General features: G+C 42.7%; 1 protein-coding gene across 1 annotated transcript; it reads left to right on the top strand.

The window, feature by feature from the left end:
* The first annotated feature begins 3485 nt into the window (after positions 1-3485).
* Positions 3486-5880, top strand: LOC108096445 (endothelin-converting enzyme-like 1). The gene is made up of 2 exons (XM_017198049.2): positions 3486-5467; positions 5522-5880. The coding sequence occupies exon 1, from the start codon at positions 3486-3488 to the stop codon at positions 5457-5459; it is 1974 nt and encodes a 657-aa protein (XP_017053538.1). The 3' UTR covers positions 5460-5467; positions 5522-5880.
* Positions 5881-17245: the final 11365 nt, after the last annotated feature.

Genomic DNA, 17245 nt, shown 5'->3' with positions numbered 1-17245 from the left:
ATAAAGCCATTTGCCCATGCATATATACACACATATAGTATGCGTATTAAATGTGTCATGGTGCAAGGCTTTACTTTTTTTTCCCCATTTCACAACGTTGTTCTTTATTTAATGACAATCGCTTTGTTCGCGGCCCGGAAAAACCATATTCGCCATCAAGCGGATGCGCAAAAAGTCCCCATAGAGCACACCACGGAGTGCAAAAATTCAAATAAATTTTGTCAATCGCATATTGATGGTTAATTACATTTTCAGATTTATATAATAAAACTATTAAAGACCGAAAAACAAAGAAGCAATTTAATCTGCAGGTGCTCGACTTGATGAAGGCTTTTTATGTTTGCCACTAAAGGATTATCTGGTGAAATAAGAGTAAAGATAAATACATCAGAAAAATTTGTCTGCTACTATTTTATATGTTATATGTTGAAATAAAACTAGTTTATTTGGTTGCGTACTAACTACTTGATAAATAAATTTAGTTTGGTGTGTTTAAGTTTTAAAGAGCATTTTTTGGGCTGAATTTTTTTCGGCATAGCTTACATTGTAACTTATTAAATTACCTCTCAGCAAACGGCGTTACACATTTTGTGGCCACAGTCTAGTCCAGGATTCCAGCTGTGATTCAGTATAAGAGTTTTTGGCAGCAATATCTCCATTATGATTACCTACTCTGTGGAATTATCGTTGGCCGGTCTAGACGCTGCCCGATTGTTGTTGATGATGTTGGGCTAAGCTGGTCAATGTGGACACTCTCAGAAATTTATGGCGCGACGCAAATCTGCACAATGCAACCGCACCGCAATCCTCAGGGTCCGCAGACCGGGCCAAAGTGGATAATACGAATATGTGGATATTTTTGGTCACGTTTGAATTTATTTGATTGCTGGCACTTTCAGCATTGTTGGAGCTGACGTTTTATTTAATGCCCTGCCAGCAACAGCCATGGCAAAAAAGGCGGCATGGCGAAAATCCTGCTGGCCAGCCAGTCCAAGGAAATTGCTCAGGAAACGTACAATTTATTTCAGTTCATTTCTTTTCGCCGACATTTGGTCTGTGGAAAAGTGGGAGTGGGTGTGGGTATGGGTATGGGTGTGGGTGTGGGTGTGGCACCCACCTACTATTGATGTTGATGTTGCCTACTTTCGATTTTGGCATGTCGCGCCGCTCACGTTCGGCAAATGTCCTTGTTTTTGTCTCTGTGTTTGTGCCCGTGTCTCTGTCTGTGCGGACTTTGTTTGTCCCGCTCGTCATTTGGCGGTCGTCGTCCTCAACCCGCGTCTGGCGGCATAATTTGAGCAGTTGAAGTTGCCAAGTTATCAGCCAGACGACAACGATTGCGACCCACCTGGCAAAGGCAAACAAGCCATTTGATGTTTTCATTTCGCTGCTACTCAACTGCAAGACCCCCGCCGACTGCCAGCCAGAAGTCCTTTGTTTTATGCCCCCAAAAGGGCGAACCGAGGGGTTAATCAAGTCCTGGGTGGAATACCCTTCTTAATGGTGGTTACACCCACGAAAAAAATAAAAAGATATCAACAAAGACAGTTAGCTTATGGTGGTTAAACTTCAGCCAACGATCGGTATTTTGATAGTCGATTAAAAATTAGTAGATTAAAATATATAATAGTAGTATAAGGTAATATATAATGCTGTAATTAATTTATTTTGTTTACAAAAATTGCAATAATGTTTATTTTGCTTATGATAATCAAAAGGTAAAGAAAAGAGAAACTTAAAAGTTATTTAGTTTTCTGCTTGTATTTTTGGCCCGATAGTTCCCGAATTCAGTGAGGGTATCAAATATTATTACAACTGGTAATATTTCCGGCTGGCCAGAGTTGATGGCCATGTCTTGCCGTGGGCCACCGCATGTTGCCAACTCAGACTCATGTGTATCTTTAGCTTTGGCTTCGGCTTCGGCTACGGCTTTTGGCGTGACAAAGGCGAATAAATTTGGCTGGCGAGTATTTGCATAAAAATGCGGGATGCCTGAGTGCGAGTGACAATGAAATTTAAATATTTATGCTATACGCTTAATATTATTAGAGTTGGCCCGAAAACTTTTCTCCTGATCCCTCCCCTAGTTCGACGTTCTTTTAAATGGACAAGAGTTGGTGCTGTGAGTTTCGAGGGGGAACTTATATTAAAACATATTTTCGGAGATTTTTGTTGTGCGTGACGGCAGCAATTGTTCTGCTCGAAATTTGGCAAGTATGAAATGAGCATAAAAATAGCAAAAGATTGAGTCATTATTTGTCTGAGCCAGTTTAAAACTGGGTGTGCAACGGGAAATGAGAAAGTCAGAGGCGAGTTTGCGGTGCCTGAAAATGAAAGCACACAAAATGGCACGCAACTAGGACAACTAAGTGAATAGAAGTCAAAGAATCAAAGTAATGAATCACTCCAGCTATATAGTATAGCTGCTCGTAACCTCCATTTGCGACCCCCCTCCCACTTCTTGCGCTTCCTGCTCTTCCTGCGTCCTTCGTCCTGTGTCCCTCGTCCAAGTTGGCCCCACTTGGCCCCTGCAAACAAATTCAACTTGAAGTGAACTCGACTTCGAGTTGACTTTTGACCGATCAAACGGCGGAGCGAAAAGTGGAAAGTGAGCAAAGTGCATGCAAGCGAAAGTTGAGCGTAAGACGGCAACTGACCCTTGCTGGGTGACCCCACCCCCAAGCCGGGCAATCGGACCCCAACACTAACACCACCAACACCACCAACACCAATACCATTTCCACCCACACCACCCTCCGTTTTGTTGGCTTAGGAAAAGTTTTGAAAAGTATTTTACACGGTCGCCGTTGCAGGGCGAAACTGATAGTTGCCTCTTAATAAATGGTATGCGCTTTCCACGTTGCCAGCTGAAAAGTGGGCGGTGCGGGTCGCCGGGGGGCGTGGCACCCGGAGAAAATGCAAACGAAATGGAATCTGTGCGAGCTGATGAGGTGAGAGAGATAGAGGGAAAGGTGCAGGAAAACTGCCACGGGAAACTTGGCAAAAGTGGATCCATGAAAGATGTTTTCACTTCGATGAATGAGCAGACGGCAGGAAGATGAATTGAGTCAGCTACACATAGCGAAATCCCATTATAGTTCGCCTAGAATCTTGACCTTGTTCTCTTTTTCCTGCAGAAAAAAAGATGACACACATACGAATCAAGAACCCATAAATAAATTGATTTAGCTACACAAAGCAAAATATTATTTTAATTAAATTATTTAAGAAAATGTATTTTCAGTAGAAAAAAAATATGACTCAAACACGGTTCAAGAACCCAAAGAAACCGCTCTCTGTTTTGGTGGCCCTTAACAATTTATAAACGCACTGATAAGAATGAATGCTCTCGTTTCTCCTCTGATTTTGGAAAACTAAGTTAATCTCTTATCAGCTGGGTTCGGCCTGCCAAATACTCCGATCTCCCCAGTCGGTATAAAAGTCGGTGTACCAGTCTCAGCTCTCAGTTTAGTTTACCCTTAGCAATGATGTGGACCGTTTGGCTCTTGCTCATTCCGATTGTGAGCGCTACCTTATCTACCAGAAGAACATTGAATCTCAATGCGCGGCTGTTGAATTACACACTCAGCAATTTGGACGAACTAGAGACTCCTTGCTACAGTTTTCTGGCATACGCGTGTGGCAAGTATGCGGCGCGTCATGTCAATGACTCCTTTGACGGAGTCTTCCAGGAGATGCGCCACAAGGGGAACCACATTCTTCTCGAGCAGCTGGAGAATAAATGGAACACATCGGATCTTCAAGGCTTCCAGCAAGAGAGTGGGGGTGGAAAGGTCACGAGGTTCTACCGCAGCTGCCTGAATGCTCCGGCGGAAACACGAACGATAGGGCACTTCTTGAGGTTGGCTCCTCCGGCTGAGGGACTCACTTGGCCCCTCCTGAGCAGCCCTGGTGATTCCTGGTCCGCCGACGGTTTCAACTGGATGGATACCCTAGCATATCTACACCGATATAGCTTCACCGATGCTTTGTTCAGCTTGGATGTCTCGCAGAACCTACTAAACAGCTCTGAGTTTCTATTGAACATAAGACGTCCCAGAGTTTACAAGGTGTTTGATTATGAGGAGGCTCAGAGAGTTTTGCGGGAGCTGCAAATGCCATTCGAACGGATGAAGACTCTTTTAAGGCAGCTAACGAAGTTCGACTGGGATGTTGTGAATCTGCCCAGAAATCGATCAGGACTTGGGCAAATTATGACTGTAGGACAGCTGAAGGACATAACCGGTTACGACTGGCTAAGATTTATCGGAATAATATATAACCAAGACATTTCACTCGATCAACGCGTGAAGGTTAATGATGTGCAGTATTTCAAGGACCTTCATCGTATAATCAACTCCACTTCCCATGACCTCCTGGCCAACTATATAATGATTCGATTCGCACTTTATCTGCAGGAGGTCACCGATGGCGCACTGGATTCCATCGGTTGCGTTCTGGATGTGCGCCGCAATTTCTATGTGGCCTCGAGTTGGCTCATCGAGAGGGAAGAAGTATCATATGACGATTTTTTGAAGGTCAAGGCGCTTTTCAATAATGTCCGCCAGCAGTTACTGCTGAGGATCGAGAGCAACCGCCTCGGCCTTACCGCTGAGCAACAGGAGATGGTTTCCCGGAAGATCCAGGCAACTTCCCTCAACATCAACGACTTCAACTGCGACGGAAGCATTTCGGAGTGCTTGGATGAGTACTATAGAGAGCTGGAGATTCCTGTGGGCGACCAGGATTTTGCGCGGGAGCACCTCAACCTGCTGCAGTTCCGCACCGCGAAGAAATTGGCCAAGCTGCACGACCCCCAAAAGGTTATATTTGTTCCCGAGATAAACTCTGTTCAGAGCTCAAAACCTTACTATGTCAGCGGTCGGAACATGGTCGTCGTGCCAATTGACCTTCTGCTGGATCCGTTCTTTCTGCTGGACAGCCACGATGTGTTCAATTATGGCTCCATGGGATTCGCTCTTGCCCGAGAACTGATGCGCGCCGTTGATGGTGAAAATATCCTATACGATGCCGACGGAAACCTCTATCAAATTGGCTATGATATCTGGAATTTGCCTCAATTCTTTGAAGCGCTGTCTTGCAATAATGATAACAACAACTATAACAATCGAATCGCGGATATTGGTGGCTTGAAGCTGGCCTACTCTGCTTACTTGGAGAGCGTAAAAGGTCTACCCAATAACTTCGGTATCGATCATATCATTAACGTGGACAACGATCGCCTTGGGAACTACGAAGCACCAAGATCGGAAACGAACCTTTCACTCCAGCAGGTGTTCTTCCTCAACCTGGCGCAGTCTTTCTGCAGAGCTGGCGTTTCAAGTATTACCAATTACGAAGATGACACATCTCGATTAGGAAAAATGGTGGTAGGCTTTGAACCATTCCACAGGGCTTTTGAATGTGAGTGGAGAGCAAGGCAGTGCGAGATGTGGTGAAAACAGCAGTGAGTGTGTTTAATCAGCTTTAAAAGTAAATAAGTTTAACGTTTTGGTTTCAGCCCGAAGAACCTAAGAGAGCCATAGGAAAATGAAAAAGAAGGAGTCAGTTCTGAAGCCACAATTGGACGTTAATAATCGTTGATTTCCCTGGAACCACATCTACTGCTGAGTTGTTAATATAGACCATAATTACAGCTGATGCTATCATGTTGTGCCATTCAGTGTTCTTGCCCTCCGGAAATTTCTATGCGTAAACCGCAGAAACGAACAATATTCAATTAAATTAACAAACAATTATCATCAATTTTCATTAAATTAAATAACAGCCCCCACAAAAACAGCAACTGACAAAAATAGAAAAAAGTTAACCTGACCGGGAATGACAAACTTTTTTTACGCATTGCGTCGCAATTAGTTGTTAATAAACGGCTTTGGGGAATTGCAGTCACCTTCGCTTCTATGCCCCATAATTAACAGCGCAATAATAGCTTTAAAATGTTTTAAATAACTGCAAATAATTAAAAATCAAAATAAATAGACTGAATTGGTTGTTGGAAGAAGGCGGAAATAATTTCGTACTTTCTGCAACAGCTGAAATATAATATGCAAAATATGTAAAAGAAGGGCAAAGCGGGAAAACTATGAGAAAAAGTTTTGGAAGGGCAATGCAGGCTATTCACACTTAAATACAGGCACAAACACATTTTTATACCGACAAACCGCAGAAAGTCACTCACACATACATACAGACCCTACATAAAAATGCTTTTAAAATGTCAAAGCGCGCAAAAGAAAGAGCAAGGGGTTGGCAACAGGGGGAGGGAGGAGGGGGCGGAGAGGTTAGTCAAAGGATTGATGGCAGCGCTTAAATAAGCCAAGCTGGCAGGGGCAAAAGTTCACGTTGCGTATACGCCGTGTGCCAAAGTCAAAAAACGTAGCGCGCTTCAGAGCGTCGCCTAATCAAAAATGCTTTGCGTGCCGTTTCCTACACAAACACACTTGCGCACCCACACAAACACACGCCCACACCCACACCAACATACACACCCACTGGTTCACACACAGAAGCTAAGCCCGTATCAAGTATACGCCGCTTTGTCCCCCATTTACTGATTCAGCCGCGCTTTGACAGAGTTTTTATTTGCGTTTTATTAATGCTAAACGATTTTCATGCTGCCGGTGTGAACCACTGGAACTGGCTGCCCAAAGATTGCTGATTGACAAAAGATTCGCTTTACCCAAACTCACAAAGTGAATATTGAGTATCCTTTTGATATAAACATTTAAATTGTAGAATGTAAAACACTATTGTGGCAATCATAAAGAGTTAAACATATTAGGATATTATTATTAGGATAGCAAATTTGATTTATTGGTTAGCCTACTTAGAATGTCTTCTTTTTTTAAACCCTGAATTTATTCTAAATGAAATTTAACGCAGTATGAACCCAATAATGAAGTAAACTGTTGGCGAAAAAGATAGAAGGAAAGAGGGTGTTTAACACTTTCCTCCACAAAGTGGCACGCCCTTTTGACGGCTGCTGTCACAGAATTGCGCAGGAGTAAAAGTTGCGAAAAAAGGGGAAAAGAATGAAATAATTCATGCAATGCTGACGGCCCTGAAGAGGTCTCTCCAGCCCACTCATCTCCTCGAACGGACGTCCTTCTCATCATCGTCCTCATCGTGAATAATTTGGGTCACTTGGCGGCAGTTAGTCAGCTGCATTGTTGCCGTTTGCTGCTGTGGTCGCGTTTTTCATTGTCGGCATGCGGCAGCCGCATTTTTCAATCCCTTGCCCGGCTTTCCCAGCTTTTCCGCTTTCCCTCTCGCGCCGTCTCGCTTTGGGCATCTTAAACGCCTTTAAACTGAAAGACGACATAATTAATTAAGCTCGGCGGCTTGACTGATGTCCTGGATGGCCTCCTGCTGTTGGCCAGACTTTCCAGGCTTCTGTTGCCCCAACAACACCGAAAAAAATTATACCAAATACTAAATAATCGAAGTTAATGTATGATTTGAATATACAAATATTATTTCTAATAGAATAACTGTAAAAAAATATATTTTTAATTAAAGTAACTTGCCATTGCTTATTTGAAAATCCTAGACTTCAAAATGAACAGATTAAAATTGTTAAGAAATTCCAGAAAAGATTAATAAGAAGTAATTGGAATATTTTTAATGAAATTGTTTTTATTACAGTAAGCCCCGCCTAATGGAATATTCTTCCAGTGCCCTCTGCATTATAATGCGTGCCGCGAAAGGGCCACAAATTTAGTTGTGGCCCAAAGTGCTCCGACTGACCCCAAACTGGGCGACTGCGGCCGCTTGTGGCTCATTTGCAGTCTCCGGAAACGGAAATTTATGCGACCCAACAGGCCAAACTAGGAGCAGCTCATAAAGCCTCAACTTTCAGTCTATGAATTTTCTCTCCGCTTCGCAGGCGTGTCTGTATGTGTGTTTCTATGTGTGTGTAAGTGTGTGTGTGTTTTCGCGTAATAATTTAATAAAACGCTCTAACAGCAAACGCTTGATGTAAATGTAAAAAGTTTTCAAATGTTTGGCTGCAGCTCTCGGAGCGGAAGTGCTTCCAGCCAGTGCAGTGATTGCTCGCCTCTGTGTTGTTATGTGTTAATTTTTAAAAACTGCCCGAAAGCAGGCGAAAAACAAGGAGCACAGCTCAAAACTCCGCAGTCGGCAAATGGAAATAGCACAAAACCCATTGCTGTGATTACTTTGCAGCTGGCGAGAGAGTGCTACCAGCCACACAGAAAGCTGTGATTTTCATACATATACAGCATATTTTTTTGCACCCGTTGTCGGCGAGTGGCCAGCGGTCAAACAGGAATAACTTTACCCGAAACTGTTGCACTTTTAATGCGTTTCGTTTCGGCTGTTTAGGTTCTGGGCCGGGCTTTTGGGGGCTCAATGAACCCGGGCCACTTTTTGGCCGTTCTCTGGTTGTTTCAGAACATTTAAAAGCATTTTAACCTGCTGCTTCTGAAGTTAATCATCATTAAGTGAACTTTAAAAACGTCTTATCTTACAGAAAAGGTTCACTTGATTGTAGCAATAGTTAACTGCTAATAATAATTTCTTATTGTGAAGGTAAATGGGAAGTAATTATTAATATTGTGTATATAACTTCAACTTATCTTTTATTTATCAGGATAAAATACTTAATGGGTTCCCTTGTTAAGTTCCCAAAACAAATAGTTAATTTTCCAGGAATTTTTTACCCATGATCAAACTTTTATTCTTCTTCTCTTTTGTTCCTTTTACTTCCTCGAAGTTTCAGAAAATTTAAACGCTCTTTAAACCTCTGTTTCGGAGGCAATTCATCTTGAAGAGTGCTTCATGATGTTTATTTATGCCATTGCATTATTCTTATTATTGTTGATGTGGCTTTTGCAGCAGTTGTAGTGGTAGTTGTTGCTGTCGATGTCAGCAGCAATATTGTCCCAGTTAATGTCCTGGCTGGCCTGGTCAATGCGATTACGCTGCTGTTTGCATTGATTGCAGGACACAGAGGACACAGTCCAGTGACAGAGCTTGTCACTGCAAGTTGCTCGCCTTTTTCGACCCTTTTCATTCATTTGCCGGGCATAATAGGCGCTGAAGGATGGTGGAGGAGGAGGAGGAGGGGGAGGGAGTTGCATTTGACAGGGCAGAGTGTAAATTAATTGCATAAATTAAGTGAAAATGCACGTCCGGGGCAAAAACTTCGAGTGTTCGGCCCACGTGGCGAATGCGTAATGTAATCTCCAGGTGATAATTGATTCTGGCAGGCGAAGAGGGTGGCCCATTTCGATTTTTGCCCGAGCTGCCAACCTGTTTGTCTGCAAATAATTATCTAAATAATTGAAAAGGGATAGCGAAAAAGGGACTGTCAACTCCCGGCTTTTAGTTTCCTACTTTTCCTTCTTTTCCAGGGAGTTCAGGCGTCAAGGATGCCGCTGTTTCACTTTTAATTATGTAGAACAACAGGTCTGGCAGCTGGACACTCCTTAGTTGTGTTTGGTGCTTCACGCCAAGTTATTTGATTTTCTTTTCGCTTTTCCGCGCTTTTCTGCGCTCGTTTCTTCGCTTTTAACTTGTGATCTGTGAGCTGGAGAAAACTTTGGCCAAGAAGTTTAAAGTGAATGCGCGCTACCTTTGGCCTCAGCCCTTTTAATGGCTGCTTTAGGTTGTGTAAGCCAATTAGTTCTTAATTTGCAATTTGTTTTGCTGCAGTCGCCGCCGCCCTTTTTGCTTTTCCCGAAAAATGAAAAAGGGCCGAGCAAAATGGAGGAGCCGGGAAAACAAAGCGGCCAAAGGAGTTAAAGGCAAAGCCAACCAGCAGACGAGCATATTTAAAAACTTTTGTTTTCAACTTTCCTGCTCTTCTCTCCTTTTTTTTCTTCTCTCATTTTTTATTTTCCATTTTTATTGTTCAAGTCGCTTCCCCCTTACTTTTTTTTTTTGCTTTTAATGTGAAACTTTTAACTGAATTAATTCCTTTTACTGCGCAGCTCGCGCTCCTGCTCCTGCTACTTATCTATGGCTGGAAATGCGCAGCCAGGCGTTTAGTTTAATCTTTTAATTTTTCCTTTTCTTCCGGGTAGGATGCCGGGGCTTCCACTTCGATGTTGATTAAACACAGCAACTTTTTGGCCATATGCTAAATTGAATTCTCCGGGGAAACTGTACAGCCGCCAACCCTTTGGCCTCCTGTTGCACATTTCTCGAGTCGGTCATAAATCAAGCGTGTGAGCCGTAAAAAGTGAGAGTCGCGAAAGGGGGAAATTAATATTTTAGTTGGGCGCACACACACACACACACACACTCGCACAAAACACCTGTCATAAAGGTAAATGTCATAAAAGGATGTGTGGGTCGCAGGATGGCAGTCGAAATGCTGATCCCGTTCCTGATGATTTGGGTGGAGACTGCGTGACTGGCGTCGCCCCGTCTGAACCTCCATCCTTCGGGGCGCCCAAGTTTATCACCTTCGCAGGCGGGATGTCAGAGTAAGTGAAATATTTCCAAACAAATAAAATGAAATGTGCCGCAAAAACGCGCGCCGCGCAGACAAACAATACCAAAGTGAAATAAAGCGTACAAACCAAGAAAAGAGTGGAGAAAAAGGAGCCAACGAAATGGCAACATGACATAAACATGACATTTGACTTTCTCCTAGTCCCGCCGACTCCTGTCAGCTTTGGGTGGATTTTTTTTCTAGGGGTTTTGGGGTGCTGGCACGTGACTGGCCGCGTTTAGCTGCTGAGCAAATCATATGCACCTTTGTTAAGAAATTATAAACCCCAAGCTGGCACGCGAATCAAAAATGCACGAAAGGCGAACGAAAATTACACAGAAATACAAATTGCTAAATTTTTCAATGTGAAAAGAAGTTGCTAATATATAAGAAAATTTTAAGTTGTAAAAAAAATGTATATTTAATAAAAACAAAATAATTTAATAAAGTGAATAAAGCTATCTAACAGCACTTTCTAAATAAAACATATTTTTAATATAATTTTTAACTTTTTTGAATAAGTAAATTAAAAATATTTTTTCAAAACAAAAAGTTATTTCTTCAAGGAAACCCGCAAAATAATCCTCTTGGTTTTTAGAAACCCCCAATTCCGGGTTAGTGTATTCAGGCTTTCTCATGCCAAACTTTGTCTGGACCCCAAAAATAAAGCGCCCTCACCGCCTTATTAATTTAAAAGCCTTTAGCCAGAAAAAATAATGCCATGGCCAATTTGGCAAATTGTTTGGCATCTAAGCTAAATGTTACGACCCAGACATGTGGCCTGAAATTTATGTGCTCGACAATTGGGCCGCCCACACGCCACCAATCGCCATACCCCAAATTCAGAGTAAAAAGTTTTCAATAAATGCAGCTGGGGGGGAGGAAAGTCAAAGCCAAAGCCAAAGCCAGAGCCAGAGCCAATCAAGAGTGAAACCCAAGGCTCAAATCAATGGCCATTCAAGTTGAATGCATTTCGGCCAAACTTATTTTTCGATGGCAGTGTGACTGGGGGTCCAGTCAATTGTCAGCTGCCATAATAATTTGCCACATCATTAACGTCTTGGTCGAAGACTCGAAGGATGACTCGGTGGACGACTCCCCCGGGCGAGCTGGCCAAGATCAAAGCGCTTAATAAACTCTGACAGGTCATTCGGTTGGCATACTCCCGTCGACGAATTAGAAAGGCCAAGAAAGCCGCAATGCCCAGCAGTCTCCTTCTCGCCGCTCAAGACATTAGCATTTTTAATTTCCAATAAAAATTCAAAAAATCGCCGCACAAGTAGGCGATAAAAAATTAATAAAGCTGCGATTATACAGAGACCACAGCAGCGAGACAGCCGTGGCTCAATGTCAGTCAGTTGGCGGAAAGTGGATGTGGAGCACCACTAGCCCAGAGAGCTGTGAAAATAATTTGAAATTCAATTTTCGACAATGGCACACAAAGGAATCGCGCCGCATCAGCAGCAACAGACAGGCGTGGTTGGTTCAGTGGGTGGTTGAGGGGGTGGTTGAGTGGGTGGGTGGGTCATTGGGTGGGTGGTTGAGTGGGAGGCCTGGCCACGGCTCGTTAGGAGGCAAGCGACCATCGAAGTCCGTACTCCTTTCCTATAACGTACCTGTGGCCTGGTTATTCAAGTGCACCGAAAAAAAAACAAATTTGAATATTTTGTGTTTGTATAATAATAACAACAACATATATTATCTTATAAAATGTAAAACAGACACTTAAAATAGTGAAACAGCAGAAGAAAATTGCTAAATAAATCTTCCAAGGGAATGCACTTTCTGGTCGGGATATTAAGTACCTGAGATTATTTCAAATCAAATAAGAAAATTTTTTCGGATTAAGTAAAAGTTATATTTTGAAAGCAGATTCGTGACAATAAGCCGTATATGTTATCTTCATTTTTCCCAGTGTTGTTCTTTCGGGAAGTCCGTTGCGCGTTGCGCTTGTTGAATGTCCAGCAGTTGCAGGGCCCGAGGGCTGAAGGATTGGCGGGTCGAGGTGTCGGGTGCGGGACATTCACTTGCAACGCGGCGTGGAAAATTTACGATTTTATTACTCAATAAATGCAAAAACTCGCCACTCGTAAAGAAAACCCCATTGCCCGGCTTTCGCCCCCTCAGATGCTGCACTTCCTGCGTCCTCTTTAAGTTCCGCGAAACTGGGTTTAAATTACATCCACTGGGGGCGGGGGGCACTTTGAGCAGGGGGGGTTCGGCATTCGCAAGACACAGACACCCTCGACTCTTTTCTGGGTTAATGTTGGCAGGTGGAAATTTTCGAAATCCCCGGCGGTTTGCGCTCCGTTTCGTTTCGCTTCGCTAGCAGGTCATGCATAATTTAAAATTAATTTCGTTCTATGTAAAATGCTCGCCATGGCTTAGATATTCAGGACAGAGGATGGCTGTGAAATATTATATTTTGGCATTGTGTATTGTGCTGAATTAATAGCGCAAATTGAAATTTTATGGCCATCAAACATTTATGGCGGATCGTTTGATATTTGATTTGTGTGATTCCGGATTTCTGATTTGCCCGATTGACCCGACCCATAAATAAGAGTTTTTGGGTGAGCTAATCATTCAGCAAGTGTCTGGTTTTGAGTTTGCCAAATAATCACGAAGGCGGGGCTAAAAGTTTGCACTCGAATTGCAATTGCTTGGGCGGTGTAATTGTTTCATCGCAGCTTTTCCCTCTTGGCAAACAAGCCGTAAAAGCTGGCGCATAAATTGGGCAAATTTTCCTTTGGCAGTGTCAAGACTTTTAATTGCAACAAAATAATTATGGCGCCCTCGGGCAAATTGCAAATTGGAAATTGCAACTCGACGCGGCGCCAAAAAAAGATGCTAAGCAAACTTCAGTTGCACTTACTCGCAAAATTAAAAGCAAAAGAAACAAAACACAGACAATACTGGCGAACAGAGAGATCTGAAAATTGGAGTAAGGACAAGGCAGATACCCTACAGTTCAACTGTTTAAAAAAGAGTGGGGGGCAAGGATTACCATCAAAAAGAAACATAAAGTTTTTGATTTTATTAAAAAACTCCTGTATAATTTCGTAAATTTGTTGTAAGTCCAATTAAACCATATGTTTTATAAACGGTGTTCAATTAATTTTAGTTATACTTTCTCTAATGTTTGTTTAAAATAAAAAATATTTTTCTAATTAATAATTAGATTTTTAGATAATTAGATAACTATAATTAATTAATTCTATGCTTAACAATCGAATTTCAATAATTCCAGTAAAATGTTCATCCAGAAATATTATTTTCTGTGCATCGAAATCGTTCTTTTAGTATCAGATATTCTTAAACATCTTGTCGAAGTCTTAAAGGTCCTGCTGCAAAATAAAATGGCAATGGCAGGAGTTTACGAGCCAAGTTGCGTGTCCCGAAAAGTGTTCGGAAATTTTTAGAGCGCATTTGGGTAAAAAGTCCGCAGCAAACCATTTAGCAGTTAGTTTTGGGCTTTGGCCATTTGCAGTTGTTGCTCGGTTGCTCGGCTTGGTTTATGCCAGCCTCTGATACGGATTTTGTTGCCGTTAGAGAAGTCTTTTTATGACTGCACCAAGTGTGCTGAAACTTTGGCCTTGCCCCCCCTTCATTCGAGCTCCCCTTAGAAACAATGGACCAAGTGCTCGGTTTCGTTTGTGCCACCAGTGCGTGACGCATTCCGGCTGCACTTGAAACTTGAGATTTCCCCCGAAAAACCCCCCTTGGAAAATCCCCCCATATTTTCCTGTGGCAGGCTGTTCTGTATCTGGCCAAGCTGCAAAGTGTTAGATAAAGTTTAGGCGCCACTTTGTTGACTTGCCAGACCAAAATGTGTGCTTAACTCCCGGGCACCTCGGCCTTCGTCCTTCGTCCTTGCCGCAGAAAAGTTATCGAAATGAAGATCGGTAGCGCTCGCAGCTGTATCGTGCCGAGTGGAACTTGATTTCGAGTGCATTTGATAAAGTTTATTAAACTCTAAAGTGCTGCGGATGGCCAACCATTCTTCGGCTGGATAAAGTGCATTAAAGAGCCCAACTCTAACTGGCTTAGTGACACAAATTGGTGGAGAGAAAGTAATTGTTTTTAGATTTTCATCAGTAATTCAAAAGCAGCAGCAAATGCATGCAATATTATTGGATTAAACCTTTGTAGCAGCTAAATAAGTTATTGTAAGCACATCTGTATGGAATTCTTAATTGAGATAAGATATTGATAGGCCCATGAAATAATAAGCCCCTGATCACACCTTCTGAATAACATACCACTTATTCGTAATTACTTGAATGGAAACATCCAATTTATTTATTTAGAGGCTTTTCGATTAATCCAATTCCCTGAACAACCGCATGTATTGATCCCCTTATTTCCCATAAAAAGGCCACACAAGGAGCATCGCAAATTAAATAAATTACGTGATCTTATTAAACGCGTCTGGCTAGGCTGAATAGATGTCCTCTGGCCTAGACGCAGCCCAAATGTGAGTTTATTTCCAGCCGACTAAACGTAACTAAGATTAACTGTTGCGCGGCAAGCTCGAATGCCAAATGCTGCAACGCCAACCGGAGGCAGGTGGCAAAAAGCTGCACGTGTCCAGGAGTCAGACACTGAATAGAGATGGGAGCTCGCAACTGGGAAATGTGTAATGGTAGTGGGACCTCAGATAGAGTCGCTGTCGGAGTTGGGCCTGGAAAATTAAGTGCCGCACAAGCAGCTGGAAATTTATATCAAAAAGTTAACGCAACGCGCAACCGCATCTAAAATCGGGACTAGTCCGAGTCCATTTAAAAGGAAGCCTTCTGTTGCCTGTTATTTCCTGGTGTTACACAGACAGAAGTTTCGAGGTTGAAAAAGTATAAATTTTACAAAAGAATAAAATTAAGAGAAATTATTTAAGGAATTAATAGAAATTTATAGAATTTATAGAAAATATGATGACATATATTTATTCGTGTTTGTGTTTATCATCCATGAAGTGCTTTAGTTTATTTGTGTATATTTGTATCTCAGTACTCCAATATCTCTTTTTAAAGGATGTTTTTCTTAGTGCACCCAACACCCACCTCCGGCAAGGATCCTTTCTTGGCGCGTGTATAAATCTTGCGCCGGTTTTATTTGGCTTAATGACCAGACGTGCACGGCTCCATAATTTACAGGGGGTGAAGAAAGGGGGAAGGGGGGTGGGGGAGCTGGCTGTTCGCTTTCATGTAGATGAGCCACCGGCAGACAAAGTAGGCAAAGTCTGGGCTCCGCTTCTTGGCCCGGCCATTTGTATCCTCGCATCCGGAGCCGTGTTGCTGCGTCGCTGTGTTCGTGCTACTTGAGGCAACATGTTGCGCTTTTACTGCCCCGGATTTCGCAGGAGGGGAAGTGTCTACTTTGTCTTACTTTGCGCTACTTTGTTGCGGCTTTTAATAGAAATCCTTTGCCCCCAATACGGAAAGCTCTCGTTCTGCTCACCTGAACGCGCTGATTATCTCCACGGGCCCCGATGGTAATTACCCGGGGACAGAAGCGACTGTCCCGGCCAAGCATCATAAGAAATGCCCAGCGCCTGCTTTGAGTAAATCTCATAATTTATTTAATTGTATTTTAGTGTGTGCAATAAATTTATATTAGTGTACCCCAGATCCTGCACCCGCATATGGCCAACCGCAAAACGGGGCAGCGGGGCATTGTGGCAGTGGCAGTGGAAGTGGAAGATACAATGAGGACACCGAGCGTAACAATATAATACAGGCCAACCCCCGAGGCATGTGTGTATGTTGTGTGTGTGTGTGTTGTGTGCGTGCGTGTGTGTGAGTGTGAACAATGACTGACCAAATATTGACATAAATGTCAAACTCAAATTAGAGCTCAGGGTCAAGGGTCGATTCCCCCGCCGCCGCAGACTCTCGAACAAAAGATGCAAGTTGCTAAACCCAGCCGGTTTCGGGTTCGTGCCTGGCTTCTCTGCTCTAATCCTAAACAAACAGGGGAGAACGGAACTCGGCAGAACAGACACTTCACCCATTATGCAATAAAACAATATTGATGGGGGAGGGGCGGCCACAGTACACAGGAAGAAGTTGGATTGCTTAGCGGATGTTTCAATTTAAGTTGCATTTCAAGGGTAATGTAGATCAAACAATAATTACTTATTAACAAAGTAGAGTAACTTGAATATTGCTCAATATTATTTTTTTATAAAAAAAACTATACAAAATATAAAACTTTTATGTATTGAAGTTATAAACCTTCCTAAGAAACATTTAATCCAAAACAGTTGGTGTTAAAAAGTTCTTCTTGCATTATTCAATTATATGATTGTTATTATTAGATATAATTTAATAATAAATATTAAAACTACAATAAGAACTAAATTTATTCGATAGTGCTTTTAAACTTTTTCCTGTGTATCTCTTGAGAAAGATAGACCAATGATGAAGGTCCGCGAGCATATTGGAATTGTTTGATAAACAAATGGCAGGCCGGGGAATCGGGGCTCAGTGCTTCGGATTACCGCTAAGCACTCCTCTGCGGGGGCGAGTCGGTGGGTGGGTGGCAGTCGTAAACTAGCTGACTGGAAATGAGCAAATTGCACGCTAATGCAAGGCATTATGCTTCTGGATCGCTCGCAATATCCTTTTCCCCTTCTGGGCCGCCGAGTGTTTGCCTTTGGTGGTGGCTTTTGTTCGGTTTTTGGCTCGGAGCTGCTTGAATGGAGAGCTGCGTTATTTCACCTTTAATCCGCACTTAGTGCACAGCACACAGATGGCGGGGCCACCG

This window comes from Drosophila ficusphila, unplaced genomic scaffold (genome assembly GCF_018152265.1).
Source record: "Drosophila ficusphila isolate 14025-0441.05 unplaced genomic scaffold, ASM1815226v1 contig_106, whole genome shotgun sequence".
Taxonomy (NCBI): domain Eukaryota; kingdom Metazoa; phylum Arthropoda; class Insecta; order Diptera; family Drosophilidae; genus Drosophila; species Drosophila ficusphila.
This window is presented reverse-complemented; position numbering and strand designations above follow the sequence as displayed.

What these genes read in the sequence shown, in the direction of transcription:
- LOC108096445 (XM_017198049.2), top strand. Translation starts at nt 3,486, where the DNA reads ATGATGTGGACCGTTTGGCTCTTGCTCATTCCGATTGTGAGCGCTACC.